Below are 25036 nucleotides of genomic sequence, written 5' to 3'. Positions count from 1 at the left end.
ATTTCAGAGAATCATCTTCAGGGGTGTCTGAGGTGGCTATAAACAGACCAAACAGACAGCAGCAAGCCAAATGGTAATGACTGCAGTCTTCTGAAGGGAGACGTGGGCGATGTAGCTGATCTGCAGGCTCCTTGCAATCCCTCAGCTACTTTACTGCCTCAGGCCTGAGAGATGGCAAACGATGTTTTAATTTTTATATATGCAGTGATGGCCCCGGGTGCTTTGAAGTGAGATGTCAGGGTTACAGCAGATAATTGTGTGAAAGCATCAGTTCAGCTTGGAAGTTGCGAAAGCTAATTCCATGGCTGTGCACAAGAAGACAAATCAGTCCTTGGCTGGAAGTGCTTGAGCCCTTAAGTTGATTCAGAGCTCTGCAATGCAGTTACAGGAGGATGCTGAAGAAGGAAGGGGTGAAAGTACGAGCTGGTGGGGCCATGGGTCACTCTGCCTGAGTAGGGCTTACAGGACAGGCTTTGGTGACTGACAGATGTCCGAAAGACGGAGTAATGGCTTAAGTCCTTGTTATGACAAAGCAAACTTGCAGGAGAGGATGGTAGTATTACTGTGGATCTGAAGTCCCTCAAGAAAATGTCATCTGTAATGTTGAGGTGTGGTGTTGGCACAGCGGTGTGTTGAATTAAGCTTCGGTTATGTTTACACCTCATGTACAGCCAGCTGCATCAAAACCAGAGGGCCTGATCCGAGAGCTGAAAGGAGGTTGCTGTAAGGACATGTCACGGTAATCTGGAGTGCTGCTCTACTTGAATACTCAGCAGAAAAAGGCGGTCGTTTTGACAAGCTGTTGTGTTCTTGCGCGAGGCAGCTTTCTGGGAACTGTGACCTGGCCATAATTTACCAGCTTTTGCGGGGGAGGAGAGAGAACAGAAGTGTTGTGGTAATTCAAGCATTCCCTTGCCAAGTGCTGCCTCAGTCTGTTTCTTAAAGTGCGTGAACCGCTTGGAAAAATGCCGAAACAGGCAAACGTACCTCTCAAAAGCAATCGCTGGGTTGAGGCTGTGTGCTGCTGTTAGTCAGCATCTGGAGGAGCTCATCAGGAGCGGCTGGGCTCAAGGTGCAGGTCTCTCTCCCTTTCAGCAGGCAGATGGGGAGGAGGCATGGTAGAAGACTCACAGCCAACATCTTGTCGACATGCAGCGTGTGGGATCTCTGGCAGCCGCCCCTGCAGAGCTGCTGCTGTTGCTGCCAGAGGCTGACTCCAGCTCAGTCTGAACTTGTGTTGGGAAATACGAACTTGAGCTTCTGGAGAGCTTGGGGCTTGCGCAGCAGTGGGTCGGTCCACTTTTTAGTCACTGTGCTACTGGGACAACTCTTCTGGCAGGGGATTTGTGAAACCACGGGATTAGTTCGTTCTTAACTGAGAAGCCTGACATGTGAATAGTCCTATTAAAAACTCCCAAACACTCTTGGCTGAGGCTCGGTGACCAGTCCAGCGGCTGGAGGAGGACAGGCTCGTGTAAGGCGCTGGTACGCCGTGGGATGCATTGAGTCAGGGTTTATAAATCTGGTCCAATTTTTGGAAAATATGTTCTGTTCCGTCTGCTTGGATGCTAAGAGATTGAGAAGAGTTTAGTTCCTGCAGTTTGTGGCTGGCCTTCCCTATAAAAATTAATTCCAAGTGTTATATAAACATGGCCCTTATTCCAGTTGCAACATAATGTTGTGCTGGCTCTTGTGCTGTGGAGTTGGGGGGGCAAGCCCCTCATGGAGCAGGACGAAATGCTCTGGCCAAGCAGCTCATGGGAGCTTGCTCAGAGCTTTTGAGGGAGAGGCTGCAAGGCACAGCGTGCAGCTTGTGTGGCTCTGATCTAAACACGATGCGGCTCCGACCTCTTGGAAGTGGATGGTACAGCAAACTCTACTTTTTGTGTCGCTGGGTCTCTAGCATCAAGTGATGCGATAGCACGGCAGCTTCTTGCAGCCTCAAAAGTAAGAACAGAATTGCAGGTCCTGGTGACACCAGAAGGAATCGATCGATGGTTTTGGAGTAGCAGAATTGGAGTTGAGGAAACAAGCTGAAAGCTTTGGAAGCTTTTCTGCTGAAGTAAAATGTGGTAGGATATGCAATAGCTGCTTCCTCTCCGAAGTCCTGTATAGCTGCAAAACAAAATCACGTGCCTTTTTGGGCAGGCTTAGTTTTCATTAAAGCTCTGTATGATTACAGAGAACTGAAAGTAGGAGATATGTGAACATAGCTACTGCAGTCCCCTCTGCCTTCCCTGGCAGCCTGATTTTATGGGTGCAATACTCTTCCCAGGGCCCTTTCTCTCATATTGATTGAACAACTGCTGAATTTTGCTCTGTGCTTTCTCCAGCCTCTACTAAAAGCAAACTAGTAAAGCCCTGATCTGACAGTGGAGCTTAATTTCCACTCAGACTCCAAAGCTCATCATCCAAGAGTTTTCAAAAGAGGGACTGAAACTCATTAAGATGTAATACCGGTAGATTTCCCCTTTGTAACTATATCTTAGCTTTCAAAAATCAAACAATTGCAAAACAGATGGGTGAGAACTCTTTGCATGCAGGGTGCTGGCTGTGAGCTGGGCTTTTTGCAGGGTTTAGGAAGTGATTACCGTCTGTAACAATCCTATGCAGGCTGCATGGAGGTGAGGGGCATTCTGAGTTTTGGCATGATCTGGTGTTTGACTTTGTGGCAAGGTTCGTGTTGAAAACTCCATCGTCTGAGTTATCCAGACAATGTCTTCCCACTTCAAAAGTGTGAGTATAAGTTCATAATATTTTGGCAGAATAGAACACAGCCGTTCAGCTGCAGCATAATCTGGGGAGCAGAGATCTAGGTTAAGTTTCTGCTTTGCTTCAGCCATGGTGCATTATTGGGCAAGTAGCTCTCTTTGCTGCATGCAGGATTCCTTGCTAAAAGTAAGAGTACCACCAAACTCTCCTGTAAACCACTGAGAAACTTGACAGAAACTGAGCGCTATTTAGGGCTCTGGCCTTTTTTTTTTTTCCCCCTCTATAACCACCATCTGTTTCCTGTGAGACTTAGCAGCGGTAATGGCTTCGTAACTAAAAAGTGCTGTGTCAAAAACATCTTTGCTAGACCCCCTTGGAAATACCCAGAAGAGTTAAAGTCAGGTTGAAAGCCGTTTGTCCCTTCCACCCCTCGGGCTGAGGACAGTATTGCACTGTACAGTACAAGCTCGGTTTGGAGCCTGGTGCAGAGGATGCTCGTGCCTGTAGCTGGGTGTAATGTCAAAAGAGCAAACTCCTCAAGCTAGGCTGAGTCCTTCCTCCGACCTCGGTGCTGTGGATGCTTGTGCCACAATGCTGAGGACTCGTATGGCTCAGTGGAAGGGGAAGGCAGCCTCAGTGCTTTGGCTTCAAAGAAGCCAGGGAGAAATATAGGTTGGTTTTTTTTTTTTTGTTTTCTCTGGATGGTGTGTTCACATCTGGTTTGACTAAACTCTTCCAGCTACTCTTCTTTCCCCATAAAGGTCTTGAATCCCTAGGAGCGTGCTTGCCTAACTGGCCCTCTGAGGTGAAGCTGAAGGGAGATGAACATTATGTACCAGTGCAAGTAGTAGAACTTTGAGGAGTAGGATTATGACATTCCTCAGTTCTGGATTCAGTTTTTCCATAGAGACACTTAAATGCTTTTGGCTCAAGCAGGGCTTTTATCTTGACAGAGCTCGGCATGTTGTGGTTGCTTGTTGGCCAGGACTGCAGCTTGGTTGGGACCTGACCTGCAGCAAGGGTAACAGAGGAAACAAAGGTTTCCTCTACTTGAAACTGGAGGAGAGGAAGGCTTCTGAGCGTGTTCCTCCATCCTGGGCAGGGGTTGCCTACCATATGAGATGGATTTAAATGGCCTTCCTCTTCACCAGCCCCTCTTTAGCTCTTAATGCCTGACTTTTCTTTACCAGTGCAATGAGTTGGACTGACTTGATGTAATACCTAGCTGCTTTATACTTTCAAGGTTGCTCTTTGTGTCTTTTTGGCTTTGAAAGCTTTTCAGATGCTTCCACATCACTGGTATCTGAGGAAACTTGCTTGTGGGTGCAGATAGAGATTGGTCGTGATTGCTTCAGAGAAGCCTGCAGCCAGAGGCCTTTTGGCTAGAGGAAGTGCTTAAGTTGTTTGGCTTTTTTTTCTAGATTTCTAGCAACTACTTCCTAGAAAATCAGTAACCTTCCACCGTGATCGACCACACTGGACAGCTGGCACAGGTGTGTGCTCAGTTACACAGATAGTGTCACAGTTTCCTCTTCAGATGGGGCAAGGCTCATATGGTGAATCACTGATCTTTTACTGCATCTGGACTGTCCCTGATAAAACTGAGCACAAATATAAGCGTATGACTTAACACACGGATTTTGTCTAGTTGATCGTTCAGAGAAGAGAATGCCTAGCGAAGTGCTGAGCAACAGCTCTCTTGAATATGCTCAAAAAAAAAAAACCCAAATGCAACACAAACCCTGTGGAATGGGATTATTCTTTCTTTTTCAGACTTGAAACTGCATCTCCAGAGCACAGACTATGGGAACTTCCTGGCCAACGAAGCCTCCCCGCTCACCGTCTCCGTCATAGACGACAAGCTGAAGGAGAAGATGGTGGTGGAGTTTCGTCACATGAGGAACCATGCATATGAGCCCCTAGCAAGTTTTCTGGACTTCATCACGTGAGTACCAGCTGTTCATGAGCAGCATTTGAAACGGTGGTGTTCCTCCAGACTTGAGGGCTCTCAGACCAGCTTTCCACATTCAGCCCCATAGCTGCTATGTTTTCTGCAGCTTCTTGAATGAAACTGTTTTGGTTGTATCTGGAGGTCTCAAACCAGCAACACAGTATCACCACTACGTTGTTAAAGGCTTCTGCTCCCAGGGTGTGCAGGCTTCATTGGCACAGCTCCTTAGCTGCCTTCCGTTGTAGAATTGTTTCGGTCTCTATTAGAGCTGTCATTTACCCTTGTCCCTTGTGTTAAATGTTCCTGGTTTTTTAAAAATGTGATCCTGCTGCAAAACATACGCATGCTGTGCATGTGCGTGATGGCAGTTGCCTGCTAGTTCTGACCCACCAAGGTCGATCAGCCTTTGTCAGGGCTGCTGTGATCCTTCCATTCCACCCCAGGGGCTGTAGACCTTCCTCTGATCCCATCACAAACTGGTTCAGGGAGCTGAGCTGGCCAAAAATTGAACAACTTTTCACTTTTGGTATTAATCTTTGACTGATTTGTTTTTCTCGGCCAGCTCAGTGGGATCCAACAAACGCCAGCACTAGGGGAAGGGAGGGCGTAGAATATGCAGCAGGGAGAGGCGGGGCTGCTGCAGCCTCAGCATGCCTCTGTCAGTGCATGAAAAGACACGGGGCGTGTGCGCTTCCGCAGCAGGTTCAGGTGCTGTGAAAAGCTTGAAGTAGCACAGCGTTCGTGCAAGTATCTTGCACAACCCTCTGCTTCCCTGTGTGCTGCTCTTGTTTTAATTGGTAATAAAATGAAATTGCTAGCCTCGGTGAGATACCAGTTGTGCTAGTTTGCATCTGAAACATGGAAGTAAAATTGCCTTTTTTCCTTTCCTTTAGTCTTGTGTTCCTGTAAACTCTAGTTTGGCTTGAAAACTGTGTAGCCAGTGGCCTTCTCTAACCAGTAAGGAGATATGTCATGGACAAAAGTGAATTTCTGGTTCCGTAGAACATGACTTTAACTTGCATCTCTGAGAAGAAGATTGTGCTCTGTTCTCAAGTCGGATAGCTGATACATCAGCATTCATTTATTTGATATAGTGGGCTTGGGCTCATCACAGGCACTCTGGCAAGTGGTGTTTAATCTTGCATTTTAGGCAGTTTTGTGTGCCTTGTCTTGCCACCTAGAGATTTCTGAATGCTGCAGGCTGATGTGGAAAGGCCTTTGTGGTCAATTAAAAGATTTTAAATTTTGGTCTATCTGTGGCATCTCCTGCATGTGCAAATATTGATTAAAGACCTGTCTCTCTCCTGTATTCCTTCCTGTGCTGTCCTTTCTATATCTGGACAGTAACACTATCTCATTTCTCTAACCCAGTGCCTCATATCTGTTATTTTCTGGGTCACTGTGCTAAAGCTCCCTGTCATTTAAGCCTTTCCTATTATCTAAGAAATAGTTTTTTTCTTAGATGCCTGTCACCTAAAAATCATCCAATGTTGGTATCTGGCTACAGATAGGGAGCAAGACATCAGCAAGACATTACCAAGCCCTCATTTTGCAGCAGTGTTTGCAGTAGATGAAGCAGTTTCTAGCTCATCATCGTAGTTGTATGGAGCAATCTCTTCTATTCTCTCAAACTTAAAATAATTAAGTTAACTTTCAAAACACCTCTTCGCCCATCTTTAATTAGCTGTAGAGACAAACAGTACTGTTTGAGCCTGGCAATATTAGGTAGTTTGTCCTCCACTGATGCTTTTCCTTTGCTGCCCTGCAGGTTTATGGAAATGTTTCATCTCTATGGAAGTGTCATAGTAATCACTAACAGTCTCTTCTTTTGGCTTCTGTCCTATCTTTTTAAAGGCAATAGTCTGGGCAGGACCCATGAGTATCTTGCAGACTTTAAAACTTTGCGGTTCCCTAACAGTCTCACTTTGAAAAACAATGTGTGGAAACTGAACTGAAGGGTCTCAGACAACGCCTGCCTTGGTTACACACTGCATGGCTTGGTAGGAAGGCTGCAAATGGCTGTGGAAATCCAGTTTCCTGTTACACCAGTCCTGTTGGCTTTTATCCAGTGTCTATATCCAGCTCGAGTTGTGCAGAAGGCCTTAAACATCTCATGTAATCTGATAGGCCGGTTCTCGCAGCTGTTTGACTGATTTAACTTTAAAACTGGTCTTTTGCCCTCAACTTGATTTAACTTTGATCTTGTTCCGCTTCTGTCTCTCTGATTTTTGACGAGTTCTCTATAACAAAACACAATTCTGTCCACAACTTGTGGCAGAAGAGTGGCTGGAAAGCTGCCTGGTGGAAAAGGACCTGGGGGTGTTGGTCGACAGCTGGCTGAATATGAGCCGGCAATGTGCCCAGGTGGCCAAGAAGGCCAACGGCATCCTGGCCTGTATCAGAAATGGTGTGGCCAGCGGGAGTAGGGAGGGGATCGTGCCCCTGTACTCGGCGCTGGTGAGGCCACACCTCGAATGCCGTGTTCAGTTTTGGGCCCCTCACTCCAAGAAGGACATTGAGGTGCTGGAGTGTGTCCAGAGAAGGGCGACGGAGCTGGTGAGGGGTCTGGAGCACAAGTCTGATGAGGAGCGGCTGAGGGAGCTGGGGTTGTTCAGTCTGGAGAAGAGGAGGCTGAGGGGAGACCTCATCGCTCTCTACAACTGCCTGAAAGGGGGTTGTGGGGAGGTGGGTGTTGGTCTCTTCTCCCAAGTGACAAGTGACAGGACTAGAGGAAATGGCCTCAAGTTGCGCCAGGGGAGGTTCAGGCTGGATATTAGGAAAAATGTCTTTCCTGAGAGAGTGGTAACACACTGGAAGAGGCTGCCCAGGGAGGTGGTGGAGTCACCATCGCTGGAGGTATTCAAGGAATGTGTGGACGTGGCATTGTGGGATGTGGCTTGATGGGTATGGTGGTGTGTTTTTTTTGTTTGTGTTTTTTTTGTTTTTGTTAATGGTTGGACTTGATGATCTTACAGGTCTTTTCCAACCTTAGTGATTCTGTGATTCTAAGTGGCCTGTGAACTAGGTGAGGATGCAGGAAGGAGAAGCATCAACTGGGACGGCGTGGGGGCTCTGGAGCACCAGGAGGACGCGTGATCCTGGTGAGCTCTCCTTGCCCGGCTCCGAGGAGGGCAGCAGCGCTGCCTGGTGCTTGCCGGAAGGTGGCACTCCAGCCCCACGACTGCCTCTCCCCAGGTGGGCTCAGTGCTGTAGGTAAGGATGGGCACCTATGGAGGCGGGCAGGAGTTAACTTGTCTCTTGAGCTTAGGGGAAACTGACCCAAGAGCACAGCCAGGCAGTAACCCCAAAGCAAGGTCTTCATTCCTCAAGTCACTTGCTGCTACTAATTTTTTGCCCTGTTGTGCTCCTCTCCTGGCACCATGCTGACTCTTTCCTGGCTCCGATCCTCTCCAGGAACTCTTCTGTGGCAAGTGTTGTGTTGTTAGTACCAAAATATTGAGGAAGTTGGCTGATTTCCCTTTTGTTTTTTCAAGTGGTGGCTGTAGCTGGCAGCCTGTGCCACTGTGTATCGTGGCAAGGAAAAGCTCAACTTGTTGAGCCTGCCATGGTCTCTATAAACACCTGCCAGCTCTGTGTCTTGCTAGGCAGCTCCTCACTGGAAGACTGCTGGTGCTTCCCTGTGTTTTTCAGCTGACCATAATAGGTTCTGACTGATAGGCACAAGTTGGCTGTTAACATCTCTGCTCCAACACAAACAATTGACTCTTTGGCTGAGGGAATGCAGCGATGTTCTGTAGGGCAGCAACAAACAGGTATTAAGTGTACTTGAAACAGCAAAACCCACTTCCTGAATTCAAGAAGCACATATTGACTTGTGGGATGGAAGTGGGTTTTAGATTCTTCTCGGTGATGTGCTGCCCTGCCTTTCTGTAAAGGCTTTGTTCATTGTGTTAGCCTGACACGGTGCCATGTCCCGTCTCTCCTTCCTTCCAGTGTTCCTGTATACGGTTTAGATGGAATTCTTTATTGGTGGTTCATGGTGTCACTCCTGACTCTAGCCTGCTGTAGCCTGATTGGATTGTCAGCTTTAGTATTTTTCCAGGGGCGGGAAAAAAAGGGGTTTTTTTTGCCCTTGCTTCAGCACAGTCTTTTCCCTGCTCTGGAAAGTCTGGTTTCACAGCAGCCTGAGGTGAGGGCTCTGGCAGCTGTTGGGCTCCTTGAGCCCTTGCAGCAAGCTGATGGGCAGAGGAGGATTCGATCTTGTGTTCAGGTAGGGGAGCTGCTGGTAACTGTGCAGAAACTGAGTCCGCTGCAGGAGCGAGGTCTGGGGGGGACCCGGGTCTAAACACATTTTCCAAATCCGTGATCAAGCCTGTTGTCAGAGGACAGACTAGGTCGTCTTTTCTCTTTACCTTACCAGTCTGCTAGGGCTGGGAACGGGGTTCTTTGTTGCCCTGAGGATGTAGCTGGGAACTTGGCTTTCAGTATGTTTTTGTGGTCACAAGACGTGTTTTTGATGAGGCTGCATGTACCTTTCCCCTTGCGCATGCCTTTTCTTAGCTGACACTTCCCTCTATTACCTTCTCCCTGACCCAGTCCTGCTCTGCCTCTCCCCTGTGCTGGATAGATCTAGTTTCTGCTGCATGACTTTGAGCTCAAACTTAATCTTGCAGCAGTGGTTTTTCTGGAGCCAAATTGTTTCAATTGCTACTTGAGCTGAAGAGCAATAATCCTCTTCTCTGGAGTAGGAAGTTGCCTGTCTTTATTCTAAATATACTGGAGTGTGCATCCTGGCATAACTGTGGAGGTTACAAAGCATGACTGCATGCTTTTGAAGTCTTTTCTTGTGGAAGAAAAAAAACTCCAAATGCTGTACATTACAGACACTTGCAGTTTATTTGGGTGAATGCAACAATCTGAAGGATCTTTCCTAATGCTGCTGTGGTTAAAATTACGCTATACTAATTTCAATTAGTTGTTGACTCCTTGGTGGTGGTATGATCGGGAAGCAAAAATTACTGTAGTGGCTGGGGATCCTGCAATAAAAGGTTTATGAGCCTTTTTTGGCAGAGACGGTTTTGGCAGAGAAGCACATGTTTCTGACAAACAGCTTCCCTGTTTGCAGGGAGTGCAAAGTTGAACTGATAAGCCAAGTTCTTGGAGGGATTATGCAATATTCAAAATAAGAGGGCGTGTAACTAATGGTCTGGAAATGATCACAGACTTGCATCCTCTGGATGGTAGCATCAGAATTGCATCTGTTCTCCTGCATACCTAAAGGATACAGATCTCATACCAGTTTCCCAGAACCAATGTCTATGAAAATGGACTGGGTTGCATACCTAAGTGGTGGCTGTGGAAGTCATCTTTCAAAATGGTGTGGCTGTGGGTGTCCTTATTGTAAAGAGACTCCCTGAAAGGAGGATTTCACTGTGTATTATATTGAGGGGATGCTTTTTATCCCAAACCTCTAGTGCCTGGGGAACACTTCATTTGGCCAGTGGATTTGAACTGGAACAGCATGACCCTCCTCCTACTGACCACTGTTCTTCACTTGGAAGGTGTTAGCATGGTGCTTAGCAACCACAGTGAACCACGGTAATGATCGGAAGAGCTAGCAAAATGTTATCGGTGGCAGTAAAGTTGCAGCAAAATGCTACCGATGAGCTCCAGATGTAGGCCTGTGCTTCACTAAGAGAAATCTTTAATGAAACTCTGCAGCCCTGAGAAGGGGCTCTAGCATGCAAGCTGTGGGTGATAAGGTGAGAACACATCGCCCCTGGAAAACATCCCCATCCAAGCTGATGCTGTTTCATCCAGAGGCAGCGTGTGGACTGAACTGTCTTCTTGAGCTTTGTTTAAAGCTGAATCCCTCTGGTGATTCTGCAGCTCGCAGGAGCAGTCCTTCCACTTCCCTCATGTTCCTTCTTGCAATCTTTCCCTCTACAGGTTGAGCAGCATGTCTGTTAGAGTCATAAAACAGGGAGGGAAGGAGTATGTTAGGAGGTTATCGATGCTCCTCTGATCAATTTATGTGTGGTTGCAACTATTCCAGAGGACAACTTGTGTGAAGTTGAGTGGATGTTCACTGAGCACTTCTGTCCCCACGTAACATGCTTCACTCTTTGATTGAAACTGTTCTCAAGGTCTTCTGGTGCTGAACCTTAGCAGCCTTTGTTTTCCTTTTACCTTTCCATCGATTTGCCTCACCCAGTGCTGTAGGCTGGCGAGTTCAGCCCAGAGAAGGCCTGGAGGCCAAGGACACTGCTTCTGAAGACTTCTTGAGGGCATCTTGGGTCCTAGTCCCCTTTTCCAGATCCATTCCGTGTGCTAGTTTGAAGTCTAGCAAATACTTACATAGAGCTTTGTGTAACTACTGCAAAGCACTGCAATATTTAGAGGCCAAGCCAAATCTTATATTTACCCCACATGGTTTACTGTATGTCAAGTGGGATGATGATTTTTCTTGTCTTCTGCTGGCAGCAGGTCTGTATGCACAGTAATGTTCTACATGTTATCTAAGCCCAGACCACACATTTGCTGAGAATTGGGTAAGGATGTTTAGGCCATTAAACTCACCCATCTCTCTTGGCTACTTCAAGCAGTTTCGGGGACAATGTGAGTTTGCACAGTGCAGCCTATAATCTTCTTTTATATCCTTCAAATTTTTTTTAGTGCTTTACATGTAAGGAAGGTAAGAAAACAGTATATGCAAGCTTGGCTTTTGCAGCTGGTCTGTGTGAAAGTAGTATGATTAGATGTTCCTGGTCAATATTTAAAATGTCGTTGGTGCTGAAGTCTGCTCAGCACAGTGGAGTGTCAGGACTCGGCCTTGCATACCAACATAGTGTTTCTCAAGCTCTGAGGTCAATCTTTGAGGCATCAGGTTTAAGCAACTAGAGACTCTTGCACGAGGCTGCAAGGTGTTCAAAACATTCCCTGGTGTTTCAAGGGGTTTGTACATATCTAGAATACAACATCATATTCACGAAGCCTCAAAATTAAAAGTACTTCTTCTAGCTTTTTTCTCATTAGCCTTTAACACAGCTAACGCTGTATGGCTGCTTGTAAGTTACCGGATGATACCACTGGAAAACTGAGGTCAGTATCCCAAGAGACCTGGACTCACTAGAAGATGGTAAAAATCATGTGGAGATGCAGCTAAATATAGATTAATGCTGAGAACATTCCTGGATACTTGGATTTGAAAGGCTGCCACAGCCTCTGTAGTACTGTGGAGTTATAACTCTTTGCTGTGAAATGGTCTCGTTGATCTAAGTTTAGCAGGGCACCCACTTATTGGCTGAGTGCCCTTGGTTTGTGGTGGCAACCATGAAATTCTCAGCTTTCTCTCTGGCAGGTTCACGAACCTACCGCTTAGGTGTGGTTTTTATTGGCGTGACTCTAGGAAAGACAGTGTGCAAAGATAGGAAGAGATCAGCGCACTTTGAGCGGAGACCATCACATGCTGCATCTACTCTTGCTGTTCTCGGGACTGCATGAGCTTTAGCTGCAGACGAGGGGTAAAACTGCTGCTGGCCAGAAGCTGCTGGTCTGACTTGTTCTAGGCTGAGCTGAAAAAATGATTTAAGGATTTGATTCGGTTCATTTACTGTCTATTACTCGAACAAGCCTCAGTGAGGCACTGAGGTCTTCCTGATGTGCAACATCCCTCTCCTTTCCAGTTCAGGGCAGCTGTACAGTTATTTACTGATGATCTTAAAACGACACTCCAGATACAAGCATCTCAGCTGTCAGCAGTATTCTTAGTGTCAGCTACTGCTCTTTTGTGCTTTGAAGTCTGTGTGTTGCTTTTCCACAACTGCTTAACATTTGGAGCTTGAGAGAGGTGTGACAAGTGACTCTGCATACCAGCGGCTTTGCTCAGGACTCGAACCTGGTGGGGTAGAGATGGGTCCGTGTGCTTAGGATGCACAAACGCAAGGAAGCAGCAGTACAACCAACCTGAAACTTTTTCCTTAGGTTACTTCCCCCCCAGCCCCCGAGTACGTGAACTGGATGAACTGCAAGAAGGAGGCACTGGATGCTAAAGAGACTGTAGTCAAAACAGCTTCATCATCATTTAAAGCTGTCTCTAGGACTCATACCGAGTTCAGAGCACTGCTCTGATCCCGCTGGAGATTTCCCTTTTTCAGCCCAAAATAAACACATGCTTCTACAGTAATCTGAGTAACTGCCCGATGCAGTCACATAGTGACTTTTGCCTTGCTAGCGTTAGTCCGCATTAAAGTCTAATGCGGATTTTGGAAAGCGTTAAAGTTGCCTGAGCAATGCAATACCTTAACCCATCCTGGCAAAAACCCTGAGCTGCGGCCTGCTGCTTCCCTGCCATGCACTTCTGCATCAACCCGCTGCTCTCTGCATTTGCTGTTGACACGGAGGGCTGTCCTCATGACCCCTTGCAGAGCAGCTGTTCAGCTACAGTTTGGCAAGGCTTTCGGAGGATCCCTGAGAAACGCAGGTCATGCAATGTTCCGTCATTAGTCATGCTTTGTGACCACTTGCAGTATTGTTTACGGTTTCTTTAGTATCCTGGAGCAGAAAGCAATAAAAAAAACCAACCTATCTGCTGTGGGACAATGACTCTTTATGATTAGATTAGATTAGTAAGCTGGGGCGGGAGAAGCTGTAACTGTCTTGGGGTCGCTGCCTTGCAGGGCTATGCCTGAGTGCCTTCAGGCCAAGTTGTAAATGCCCCATGTGATGAACTTCCATGCATTTTATGTGTTCCCCTGCTAAAGAGCCTTTCCCAATATTCAGCGGGTGATTGCAATCTTTCTTGCATATCTATCCGTGGCTGTACTTCAGTAACTCCAAAGGGAGGAAGGCATACATTGTCGAAGTACCCGTACATGGCTTTTACATGTTTGCTCTCTTCCTTGATTCTGCATGATAGCTATCCATGGATGACTGTCCCAGAAGTTAGCTTCTGGGGCCTGGCTCTCCTGTTTTCTTGAAGAGGTCTCTGCTGTGTCAGCCTGAGACCGTACCTCCCAAAACCAGCAGTGAGAATGATGTCTCTGACATCCAGCTGCTGCTGGAAGGAACATTTCCCCCGCCGGCCTTTTGGCTTCTCTAGGCATATCCTAGCCTGGCTTTGTTCTCTTTATGTGAGCGTGGCCCCGTGCATATTGTGCTGAACTGGGTGTCACTGGAGGAGCAAAGACACTGGTCCCAGTTGTCTCAGACTTCAGGAAGCCATAAGCCAGCATCTCTCTCCTGTGGATGATATTTCTATGCTTGCTGGCTCTTTCCTGTCCTTTAATAAGAAATTCTACTCTTGTGCGAGACGTTACTGATGCTTCTCAGTATCAACTAAAATTGTATTTCTGTGAATGTGAATTTCTGGAATATACCACACCTCAATTCAGTGGGTGACAGGAAGAGCGAGGCAGGGTGTAACAGTGCATGTGACACTCTGACTGCACACCCACTCTTTCGTGTTCGTCTCCCTGTGTGGGCAGGTAGCAGCTCAAAGCAGGAGTGTAAAACACGTTCTTGCTCAAGAGAGTTTTGCTATGGTCTTTATGGAAGCTAGATTGGGGGCTTGAGATAAGGTGCCATTTTACCACTTCATTAAAGCCCTGCCACCCCATGTCACTGGTTGTAGCTTATGTAGAGCCTTCATGTAGTGCTTTCTTGTCTGAACTCCTACAGAGTGCTCCCAGTTGAGCTAGTGGAGAGGCTCGTCCACGCCAAGGAGCTTGTTGGTCCTTCTACCTGTCTCCAGTCTCCCACCAGACTGTCCTATGTCCTAATCTCTTTTCCATGCCAAGTGGGCTGCGGTAAGACTTGATGGTGTTGCAAGTGGCCAACTACTCCTGCTTTCTGACATGTCCCCTAGTCTGGTCCTCATATTAGCTGCACTGAGAGCTAGTGAAGGTTAAAATGCTCTTGGAGGGGTCTGAGCATGCGTTAACCATGAAAGCTGAAACATTTGAAGCCGGTCAGAACCGAACAGGACACGGGGAGGATGATGACAAAAGCCGCTCTATTAAACAAGTAGTTGGAGGTTCCCAGGAAAACTGCTGCCACTGTAATACATCTAATCCTTTGGGCCTGGGAGGAAATGCCAGCGTAGCCAGGTCCTCTGCTGTGGTCTTAGTACAGCTGTGCTAATGGGGCAGATGCGTTTTTGTTGGGACCTGGCACAGGAAAGCAAGTGTTGCCCCTTCCATAGATGAGAAGAGGCTTTTCCAGCTGCCCTGGCACTAGAAGGCTTGCCTCATAGTCATGACTGACTGCGACGTGACTGTTTTTACTGGGATGAAGCAGGGACTGAATGTGAATAAGCGTGGTCTGGGCTTGCTTGAAGGAAATGGAAACTGTCAGGAAGGATTATGCAGTGGTGCTGGTGTCTGCCTGGCCTCGGCAAGCACGAGAATACCTTTGTCCTGCTGCAGCTCTCTTGTTACCGTAAAGGTTTGAAATGCTGTCGCAGTGGAAATTTGAATGAGAAATTTCCCCTCTATCTTGCACATGGTAACTCTTCTTCCTGCAGGGATGAAGCCTTCTCTGACAGCAAGATTTAAATAGTCTCGATAGGTAAAGTACTCTCTCAAAAAGTTGCTGCTGGGCCTCTTTAGATGCCTTGGCATTTGGTCTATAGACGGTGCATTTCCCCAGACTTCCCTGAAGGATGAGGAAACAAGCAAGTTAAGGAGTATAAATGAAATGGGGAGGGCCATGCTTTGCACTCTGGCAGTGGAAACCAGCTGGGTTGTCTTTCCTGGGACCATCGGTCTGAATGCAGGAGCTTCTCATGCGTGAAGAAGAGGGTCTGACTTGGGCTGTTCTCCCCAAACCTGGCTGTGGCTTTCATGCTGAGCTGGACTAGGAGGGCATGGATGAGCTTGGTGTGACTCTAGTAAGCCAGGAGCTAAGCTGCTCTGAAGACCTGTGAACAGAAAGGGCTCCAGGCACTTTCCCTCTGTTGCTGGTGTATGCCTGACTTTGGCCAGGGTCCTTGCAAGCTGCAAAGATCTTTCGGAGAGCAAGATCCGTGGTAAGCTGGGACTAGGAAAGAGGTGTGCTAGTGTACCATGTAACGACCATGTATCCTGGCCTGTTCCTTCATTGCAGGCTGAGTTGAAGAAATAAAGTTGGTTTGCTCCTACGTTGTTGACTTGCTTTGGTGAGAGTAATCCTGTGTATGGTCTTTCCCGAAAGCTACTGTGCTGCACTCAGCAAACTTGCACGCGTTTGAGGGCAGATGGTGGAGCTGGGAAATGATCTGCTGTACCCTTGGTCTGGCACACCTCATGGAGATGCATCTGTGTTAGGGTGCAGATGCTTGTGTTTACCAGGAACCAGCTGCTTACCGCAAGGGACTTACCCTCAGTTCTCATAAACAGGCCCTTCTTGCTGTCCTGGAGATTGCAATCGCCTCCATGGTGAGAGTTGCACAAACAGAAGGGAGGATAATGACCCTGCGGATTAAAGGGCAAAATGAGGTTTCCTGGTACATGAAGCTTGTGCTGATTGCCCTGGTTCTAGATTCAACGTCCCTGGAAAGGTAGGCTGCAAACACAGAAAGGCTCTCTGCAAAAATAGTGGGGCCAGGAGGTACGTTACGCAGCCCTGCAGCGTGGAGAAAAAAGCAGCACCTGTTTGAGGAACTAAGGTGTGGATTTGTTCATGACGTGCCCTTTGAGCCTGTTTGAGAGGCAGTAAGCCCATCTAATAAAAACTGCCGAAATCTGCCTTTAACTGGCTCTGCTCACCTGTCTTTAATGTGGTTCAAAGGGAAATGGGGCTGCACTATGTCCTCCTTGTTAGCTTGGAAATACAAAGACCAGCAGCATCCTGATGCCTGACAAACGTGTGCAGAGCCTTGCTGTCCCTGCCCTTGCCCCAGTCCCGGTGTGCTTCCTTCCAATCTAATACTCTTCAATGGTAGGCAGGAGATGCTCAGATGGTGTGGTTCAGCTGTAGCATATATCACAGCCTGGGACTATCCTTGAACTCCCTTTTTCTAGGCTGGCGTGATAAGGAGACGTTAAGGAGGTGCCTTACTAGTTCTTCGTGGGAAGGCTGCATCTTTCTGGAGATGTTCATAGGGACTGAAGATGTGTGCCTGTCTGGTGCCAGGTGCTGGTTTTTGTCGTACTTGTATTGTGACGGGCTGCTTCTTGCGTTCCTCCAGGTACAGCTACATGATTGACAATGTCATTCTGCTGATCACTGGGACCCTGCACCAGCGTTCGATCTCCGAACTGGTACCCAAGTGTCATCCTCTGGGAAGTTTCGAGCAGATGGAAGCCGTGAACATTGCTCAGACGCCTGCGGAGCTCTACAATGCAATCCTGGTGGACACTCCCCTGGGTGAGCAGAGCCTTTCACAATACCTCTCAGCTGTGTGTGGAGCAGATGACCCTTTCTCCTCCAGTCTAATTAGGTCTGACTAAGTCTAAAGTTGTGCTCCAGGAAGACAAAGCGGTGGGTAATGCACAGATGTGGCTGTACTGCCTGTGGTGGCTGGGCTTGAGTTCAGCTTTATGCCTGTCCTATGCCAGTTTTTCCTCTGGAGGACCAGCTAGCTCACTGTATACTTCAACAAATGTCCAAACCAGCACACTGGTAGAGCAGATTGTTGGGGAGTTTGGTTTGTGTAAGCCAGGTCTTGAGCTGTCATGGCAGTGCAGGTGTAGCTAGATCTGATCTGCTAGATATGTCCGTTTAACAGCTCTTCTAGGAATCATCACCTGAAATTAGGAAGGAAGGAGAAAGTTTGAGAGGTCTTAGACAATGCGATCTTTTTAATAATTGTCTTGGGATATGTGGTACACGTGCTTCCTTAGTGAAGGGCTATCAGGTCCTGTGCTGGAATGAGTCACTTAATTTCCAGCACTTTTAGTTGGACCATTGGGCAATTTCTTGTAGGCAATTTTTAGATAGAGATTTGCGCGTGCCCGGTCTTGTTCTGAGGCTGATACAATTAGCTCTAGATCAAGGAAAGCTCTTTACATACCAAAAAACCCCAACCAGCAACAGCAAAAAAAAAAAAAAAAAAAAATTTCCAAAAGCCTTTTTAAGCTCATTGTGTAGCAGGATCCTGCACTGAGGTGTACTGTCTCAGAGCTACAAGCCTTGACCATCACGCATGACACTAAATCTAAGCATCTTATGAGCAGTCAGACAGATATTTTCTTTAAAGATAAAAGGAGTAGGAAATATGGAAGTCTTTTTGCAGAAGTAGGAGAGGTAGTCACAGGAGACTTTCTAGGTTAGCATCTGTGGGTAAAAAAGTAATGAGGTACGCCTGAGTCAGTGATTAATTATTCTTTTGGGGTTGCTAGAAAGAACAAAACACTTCAAATCATCATAATGTCTTTGAAAGAAATAGTTGTTTTTGGAACTGAAAGTGCTTTTGCAAATGCTCTGTGTAATAGTGGAGCAAGTGAAGTAGTTGTCATGGAAAAATGATTTGTCAGATAAAGCCCAGCAAAGGAGGGAAAGCATGTCTCAGGAGATCTGGGTTGCAAGGTAGGGCAACAACACAGCAGGAGAACTGAGGCTCTGCATGTAGCTGAGTTGAGCCTGCTGTAGGAATGATGTGTGGGAAGAAAGTCCTCCTCACGAGTAAGCGGGAACCTTCCCATTTTGGGAATAAGAACCAAGTATTTCAAAGATACTAGTTCTCAGAGACCTTAAAACTTCCAGCTGTGTGTGGAGTGAAAATGCCCCGTTACGCTGGCGAGGTGGTTCTGGAGAACGTGGCTGGCAGTTGAGGGTCTTTGCTTCTTGCATTCATGCACTTGCATGTGAGTGAGCTTTGCCTGCTTCTGCCCTGGCTAGGCTGAGATCTTCAGACCTTTGCCCTGGCCATGCCCTTGAGGCTGTGTACCATCTAGTGTGGCATTTCTTCAGCAGGAGAACATGGGCAGTAGCTGTGTTGCCTAAACAAGCAGGCATGCAGGCTCCAGTTGTTTAACTTGCACTCTTTCCAGTGACCACACGCAAAGAAACAGCAGCTCTATCTCCTAAAAGTACTTGAGTAGCTACGTGGCTTGGTAGGAATGCCTAACCCCAAATGGTCTCATAGGTTAGCAGGGCGAAATAAGACTTGCTGTTAGCCTAATTTGGGATATTGGAGGGCCAAGAACTGAAATAGCTGTGTTCTCATTCCTCTGCTACTCTGAAGTAGCCACTGCTTAGCTATCTAGGCTAGCCAGCGAGTCCTGCAGTGAAAACCAGTCCTGGCACGCTCTGTTTTCATTTTTGCCAGCCGTAGGGAGCAGTGCTCCTCCAGCTACGTGGCATTGGTCTCTGATGCTGTTGCGAAGAAATCTCGGGGGGGGGTTAACCCCTGTTCAGGACTCTCTAGACCCACGGTGCGGCTGCTGTCCATGCCAGGGAGCTTGTGCTATAAAAGTAGTGCACGCCAGAGGTGTGAGCCTGCATCATACCTGGTTTGTCGCACAAAGCAGAGCACCAGTCGGTTCTCAGTGTGAGTGCAGTGTCCTTTACCCACAGCTGGACTGCGTAAGCTGAGAAAGATCATATTTCTCTTTGTAGCAAATTCAGCAGAATTGGTTGCTGAGTGAGAGTTGAAGAAGTCATAAAAGTCCTCTCAATGGGTTTTATTGTGCTCTCGCTAACAAGTGAGTGGTACAACAGCCTTATGTTACGCTAGGTGTACAAGACTCATCTTTATCTGCAGCTTGCAGTACTCTGTGTTAGGTTTGAAGTCTGTGTTCTTTCAACACTTCTCAAACTCCCTCCCGGAGATACTCTGGCACAGTACGTAAGGCCGAGCTTCCTACCAAAATGCACCAGTTCATCCCATCTCCTGTTGCTTACCTCCAGCTGGAGAAACAAAAGGCCTCGGCGGAAGTGGAAAGTGGGACTGATAGACCTGATCAGGGGAAACAGCTCCTGACTCCAACCAGAGAGTGTCAAGGGCTGGAGGAGCTGTGGCAGCCCCATGCCTCCTTAATCCAGCTAAGACGTTGGAGCATGAGGGAGAAGCACAGCGCCAGCTTCCTCAGGACTCACTAGCTGCTGTCTCGCAGATGCTTAAGCACTGCTGCCGTGCTGTAGCAGGCAATTTGGAAGCTGTCTTGTCACCTCTGAGTGCCTGCATCTGGGAACAGTTTGGGTTTTGCTTATGTTTAAATACAGGGTGCTCTGGCACTGATGCTGGGGGCTAGAGCTGAGAATTTCTGCTGAGAATAGGCTGGTGTGAGAGCCCCAAAAATGATTGTGGCCTGGGGAACCATGGTGGAGCCTGAGGTTTTGAGTCATGGCAGTTTGGTGGCTGCTGAAGATAAGGACCAGGCCTAGGAGGGACAAGCTCAACATAGGGTGTGCTTCTGCCTGGTATTGTTGAGGACTCTGGAAAGTGCTGGGCATGGGTCTGGTTAGGGCAATGTTAACTCTGTCTGTGGCTCTGTTTCAGCTGCTTTCTTCCAAGACTGCATATCTGAACAGGACCTGGATGAAATGAACATTGAAATCATTCGAAACACACTGTATAAGGTAAATGAGTCTCTGGGAAGGGAAAGAGATGTTAACTTCCCTATTTATTCCTAGCATGACTACAGCTCTGTCTTGGGTCAGGAACTCCAACTTAGGCTGGCTTTCTTCAACCGAAGGGGAGAGAGTATTTTCCCCTTAGAGCAGATTTGAAAATAAATTTGCTTTCTCTCTGTTTTCTTCCCTGGAGTGGTGATAGAGTGAACGTGACCAAGAACTAGTTGCATTTGCTGGAAAATAAAGATAGTGCTCTCGGAGGGGCCTGGCACCCAACCAGCCAGCACTGCAGAGTCAGGACACCAGATCTAGGCAGAGTGGGGTTTTTTTTGGAGCTGTGAGGCTGTCAAGAGTCTGTGCAAGAGATTTTGCAGAGGTCCTGCCTTTGAATAAATCTCCTCAGGCCCTAGGCAAGCAGGAGAAGGCTGCTTTTTAACCACATGAGTTTAGACGTGTAGTTAACTGCATTCAAAGGGCTAAAGCTGCTTGATCCTCAGCTTGGTTGAAGGAGTTCCATGGGCTTGGCTCTCTGTCTTGGGCTCTTTCAGAAGAGCTTCCAACAGTCTGCTCAAGCCTTTGGTGGCTGTGGTTGGGGTTAGATGCTCTTGGTAGAGCAGCGTAAAAGGTACAGCCAGGGTGGAGGAGTCCTGCAGGCACAAGGGATGTGGAGGGGCTAAGGATCTCCTTGTCCTGAGCCTGCACAGGGAGCTGTTGTCTCCTCTGCAGGCCCTGTCTGGTTTTAGCTGGCAGTATCAAAGCATGTGTTTATGTGCAGGCTGTGGCTATCGCTCCATCTCGACTCTCTGGATTAAGGGTGGGATGCAGATTGTATCTGCCAACCTTGTTTCGGCTGGTCACAGCCAGCCTGCAGTCAGCGTGACCTTTGCTTCCCAAGGAAGCCGTGGCCTGTTTGGAGAGGCAGAGAACAGATCAGGCGTGAAGGGAAGAAGGCAAAGGGAGGTAAGAAGGAGCTGCATGTCGGCAGTCATGCCCAGCTGCCTGTGGCCTCTGGCATGTACTGGTCTTTTGCTGTAACAGGGGGAGGTATGCCTGTACGCATAAATACCAGCACCCTTGCAGGGTGCAGACCTCTGCGTTGAGATGAGGCAGGTGGGGGAAGGCAGGGAGCAGAGTGAGCACAGGGCAGACAGGCTGGCAGGGGGGTGTCTCCTTGGGTCCCAGCTGCCACATCTTTTCCCATCTCCTTTTTGAGGCCTGATACTTCTTTGCGTTCTGCTCTTCCTACCCCCAAATTGAAGCGTAGATACCTGGTATCCCTTGGCGTGTGCTGGGACTGATTCTGGCTAAAGAGCAGCCCTCAGGGAACATAGGTACTCTGTCAGTAACAAATCATGGTGACACAAGGGTGAAAGAGGTAACTGCTGCTTACAGACTCTCACTTGAAGCCACCTCTCTCCCTGAGGGCTGGAAAATGTGTAATACGATGCAAATGGTCTTCATAGGCAAATGAGGGAAATAAAATCAGATCTGAAATCTGCGCAGAGCTGCTCTGAGGAGCAGAGCAGGTGGGTGCCTGGGATGGATGCCTGCCTCCAGGAGGAGTTGGCATGGGAAGGGGAAGTGCCACTTCCAAGACCTACTGGAGGTTTTTTGAAGGAATCTGCGAGCATGTAGACAGAAGGTTTGAGCAGGATTCATAGGAGGAAAGCAATTACAAAGGTTTCTCATTAGCAGTGACAAGTGAGAAGGTTCCCGAATGGAAATGTCGTTAAGGTGGGGAGCAGAGGTTAAAAGTAAGTGGTCAGCTCTTAGTGTAGAGGGCAGTCAGCAGTGGAGTCCTGCAGCGGAGGCATGCTGCCATTGTTATCTTCAGTGCTTACTCCCATTTTTCTGCATCTTTAATGGATATGTTGAAGTGAAGCTGCCTGACTGTTGGCCTTTGCTGGCGACCTTCTTGTAGGAACCGGCTGAAGGAGCTTTCTGACTGGACAATAAAATATAGCAGGCAGATCAACGTGGATAAATGTGGAGTGATGTATGGGAGAGGCAAGGAGGTAATCCTAACTCTGCTTGTACAGTGAGGGTCTCCTTGTTCCTTTCTACTACTAAGTGAAATCTTGTGTTACGCTTGACCTAAGCAAGTGTCTCCCTACAAGGCAATCTGTTCCCAACAGTAGAAGAGAACTGCACCAAATATCACTGTGCTGCTGTGTACATCTGTACTGCGTTTGTCCTGAACACTGTCTCATTCCTCTCCTCGCCAATCTCTGAATATGAACAGGAGAGGTTGCTAAGGAGGACACGTTTAAAGGTTTGGGTACAATGACTTCTGTATGGGAAACTACAAAAACAGTTGGGATTCCTCACCTGGAAGAGGAGTGAATCATAGCTATGGTGGTAACAGTAGATAGTGTTGGAAAAGTCAACACGGATGGACAGGCCACAGATCTCCCTCCGGGCTGGAGGTGACAGACAAATGAGGCTAGCAGGAGGGAGAGCCTAAATAAGTGGGTTCGTGGAAGTCAAAGTCCATTAAGGGTTATTAAATGCAAAGAGACTACCATTTCTGGGGTAAGGACACTGGAGAGTTTCTGTAAATTGCTGTCATCTGCGGAGGGGTCCGTAGGGGAGGGTACCCAGTGCAGCTGTTTTACAGTCTGTGTTTGCATGGTGTCTGTGATACTGGATCCTCATTCAGTGCTGGATATTTGAGTTCACCTATTGTTGCTTCTCAAGCCTTAAGTTTGTGCGTGAACTCTGAGAAGGGCAGAGGTAATGACTGAACCTCTTACCCAGGTTCCCTCTTCTGTTAGCCTCAAGCAACGTCCGTTATCCGTGTCCTTGCCTCTGTGGTAACTCTGCAGACTGATGCTCCGTGCTTTCCTGCACTTGAGCAGTGGCAGGTGCTGGAGGCGATGTTTCTTTGATGTGTGATGCTCACCCAGCAGTGTCCTCTTGCGCTGTGTAGTGACAAATATTTACAGAACACAGTAATCCAGGTGCTTTCCTAGTGCAGAGGCTGAGGGTGTCCAACACGTGTGTTCTTGGTCCATCTTCAGTCCTGGAGTTGTTGTGAAAAGCGGAGATTTGTAATGCCTCAGCATCATTTTATTCCATCCCTTTTAAGTGATTCTGGTTGCAGCTCTCTATCCAGGGAGGTATTTTATCACATGATGGCTTCTTCTGAGAAAGTTTTTGCTGAACAGCACTTTTAGCCATGCGCTGCTTTGATGGGCTCCCCCTGGGAGATACAGTCATCTTCCAGCTGGATTACAGTACATCTCCACAAAGGATTACGTTTCCTGGAGGCAGTGTAGCTGTGCCTAGCCTTATATGTTTTCTGCAGTGCTCCAGTTGGGATGGAGACCAAGCGGCTGCAGCGTGAAAAGAGAATTACAGAGAATGGCTAGTTTCCTTCACAGATGTCCTGTCTCATCTCTTGACTCTGCTTACACAGCGGTACTTTCTGAGCGTAGGTCTTGCAGCTATAGTTGTGTGGCTTGGCATGTTTGTGGAGGCCAGAGCGGGGTCAGGAAACCATGTGAGACTTCAGTAAATGCTTTGGAGTTAGACGACTCAAAGGAGCAAAATAGGCTTTAACCTTGCTGCCTGGGGACCTTGCCTGCAGTAAGCTCACGCAGTCACTTGAACAAACCCACCCACAACCCTTCATGTCTCCAGCCCCTGGGGGAAGCACTGACCCTCGTGTGGGCTCGGCATCCGAGTTTACGTGGGGTGAGAGTGCCCATGCTGTGTGTTACCAAGTGTCTGGGAACATCCCTGCTTGTTTGTCCCCTGCTGAATGGCCCTATGGGGCAGTAGATGAAGCTGTGTAGAAGAGTGCTCATCTGCCCTCTCTCTTCCAGGCTTACCTGGAGTCCTTCTACAAGTTCTGCAAGGTGCTGGGAGGTACCACGGCAGATGCCATGTGCCCGATCCTGGAGGTAGGTCTGGAAACCCCCGTAGCTGGACGGTATTGCCATGATATTCATTGCTCTGTGCTCAGGTCCAGCTTGCCTGCCAGCATTAAGGATGCTAAAGATATCCTTCAGCATCCCTGTGCACACTCTGCCTGCTCGCTGGAAGACCTAGGAAAACACTGCCTGCACATGACTTTGGACTGTTTTGGTTCCTCAGTCCTCACCTTGCCAGGTGCTGACGTATCTATTGCCTTCATGGCAACATGTTCAGCCTCTCACATGGATAACGAACAGGAGAACATCCAGAGCTGTTCAGTGCACAGCCCGTCTCCGTGCCAAGGCTAGCTGTGGGGTGTGCAGGGCACGGGGGCAGTAGGTGAGAGAGACTCCTTGACCTGGGCAGGGTTCTGCCCAGTGATTTGGCTTGTGCCTGGGGTGGGGATTTCCTCACCTGACTGCTCCCCAGGCATCAGGTACTGGGCATACTGGGAACCTGCACATGTAGCCTGCCCTGACTGGGGACTGGATAGCTGTATGTGTCCCAGGCAGCTTTCTCATGCTGCCCTCTGACTTGGCTCTGTTCAGAGCAGCGTCGGTATCTGCTGGCCTCTGGCAAAGATGCTGCATCCCAAGGTGAACCGCTCTTCTCCCGCAGTTTGAAGCTGACCGGAGGGCCTTCATTATCACCATTAACTCATTTGGTACTGAGCTGTCCAAGGAGGACCGAGCAAAGCTGTTCCCGCACTGCGGCAAGCTCTACCCTGAGGGCCTGGCTCAGCTGGCCAGAGCAGATGACTACGAACAAGTCAAAAATGTTGCTGACTACTACCCTGTGAGTGCTTTGGGGTGAGGGCTGTGGGGACCGGTGCACAGACCTGCTCTGAATCAGAGCTTCTCAGGGATCGGGGGGACCTTGTGGATTGACAACCGGGGGTGGGAGGCCCTATTTTCTGCTGTTGCTGTTGGCCCTGTGCTCTGCTTGGCCGAGGTGGAGTTGGCTTGCTGGATCTCTTGCGCCCGGGATGCTGTTGGCTTG

At 48.1% G+C, this 25036-nt stretch overlaps 1 protein-coding gene across 1 annotated transcript in view; it reads left to right on the top strand.

Moving 5' to 3' along the window:
• Window positions 1-25036, top strand: part of ATP6V0D1 (ATPase H+ transporting V0 subunit d1) — a 34634-nt gene that overhangs the window by 6821 nt on the left and 2777 nt on the right. Inside the window, exons 2-6 of the mRNA XM_059824788.1 lie at window positions 4486-4657; window positions 16791-16969; window positions 20046-20125; window positions 23947-24024; window positions 24656-24832. Of these exons, the coding sequence (XP_059680771.1) occupies window positions 4486-4657; window positions 16791-16969; window positions 20046-20125; window positions 23947-24024; window positions 24656-24832 (686 nt within the window). The remainder of the gene's footprint in view (window positions 1-4485; window positions 4658-16790; window positions 16970-20045; window positions 20126-23946; window positions 24025-24655; window positions 24833-25036) is intronic.

This window comes from Gavia stellata, chromosome 15 (assembly GCF_030936135.1).
Source record: "Gavia stellata isolate bGavSte3 chromosome 15, bGavSte3.hap2, whole genome shotgun sequence".
Taxonomy (NCBI): Eukaryota; Metazoa; Chordata; class Aves; order Gaviiformes; family Gaviidae; genus Gavia; species Gavia stellata.
This window is presented reverse-complemented; position numbering and strand designations above follow the sequence as displayed.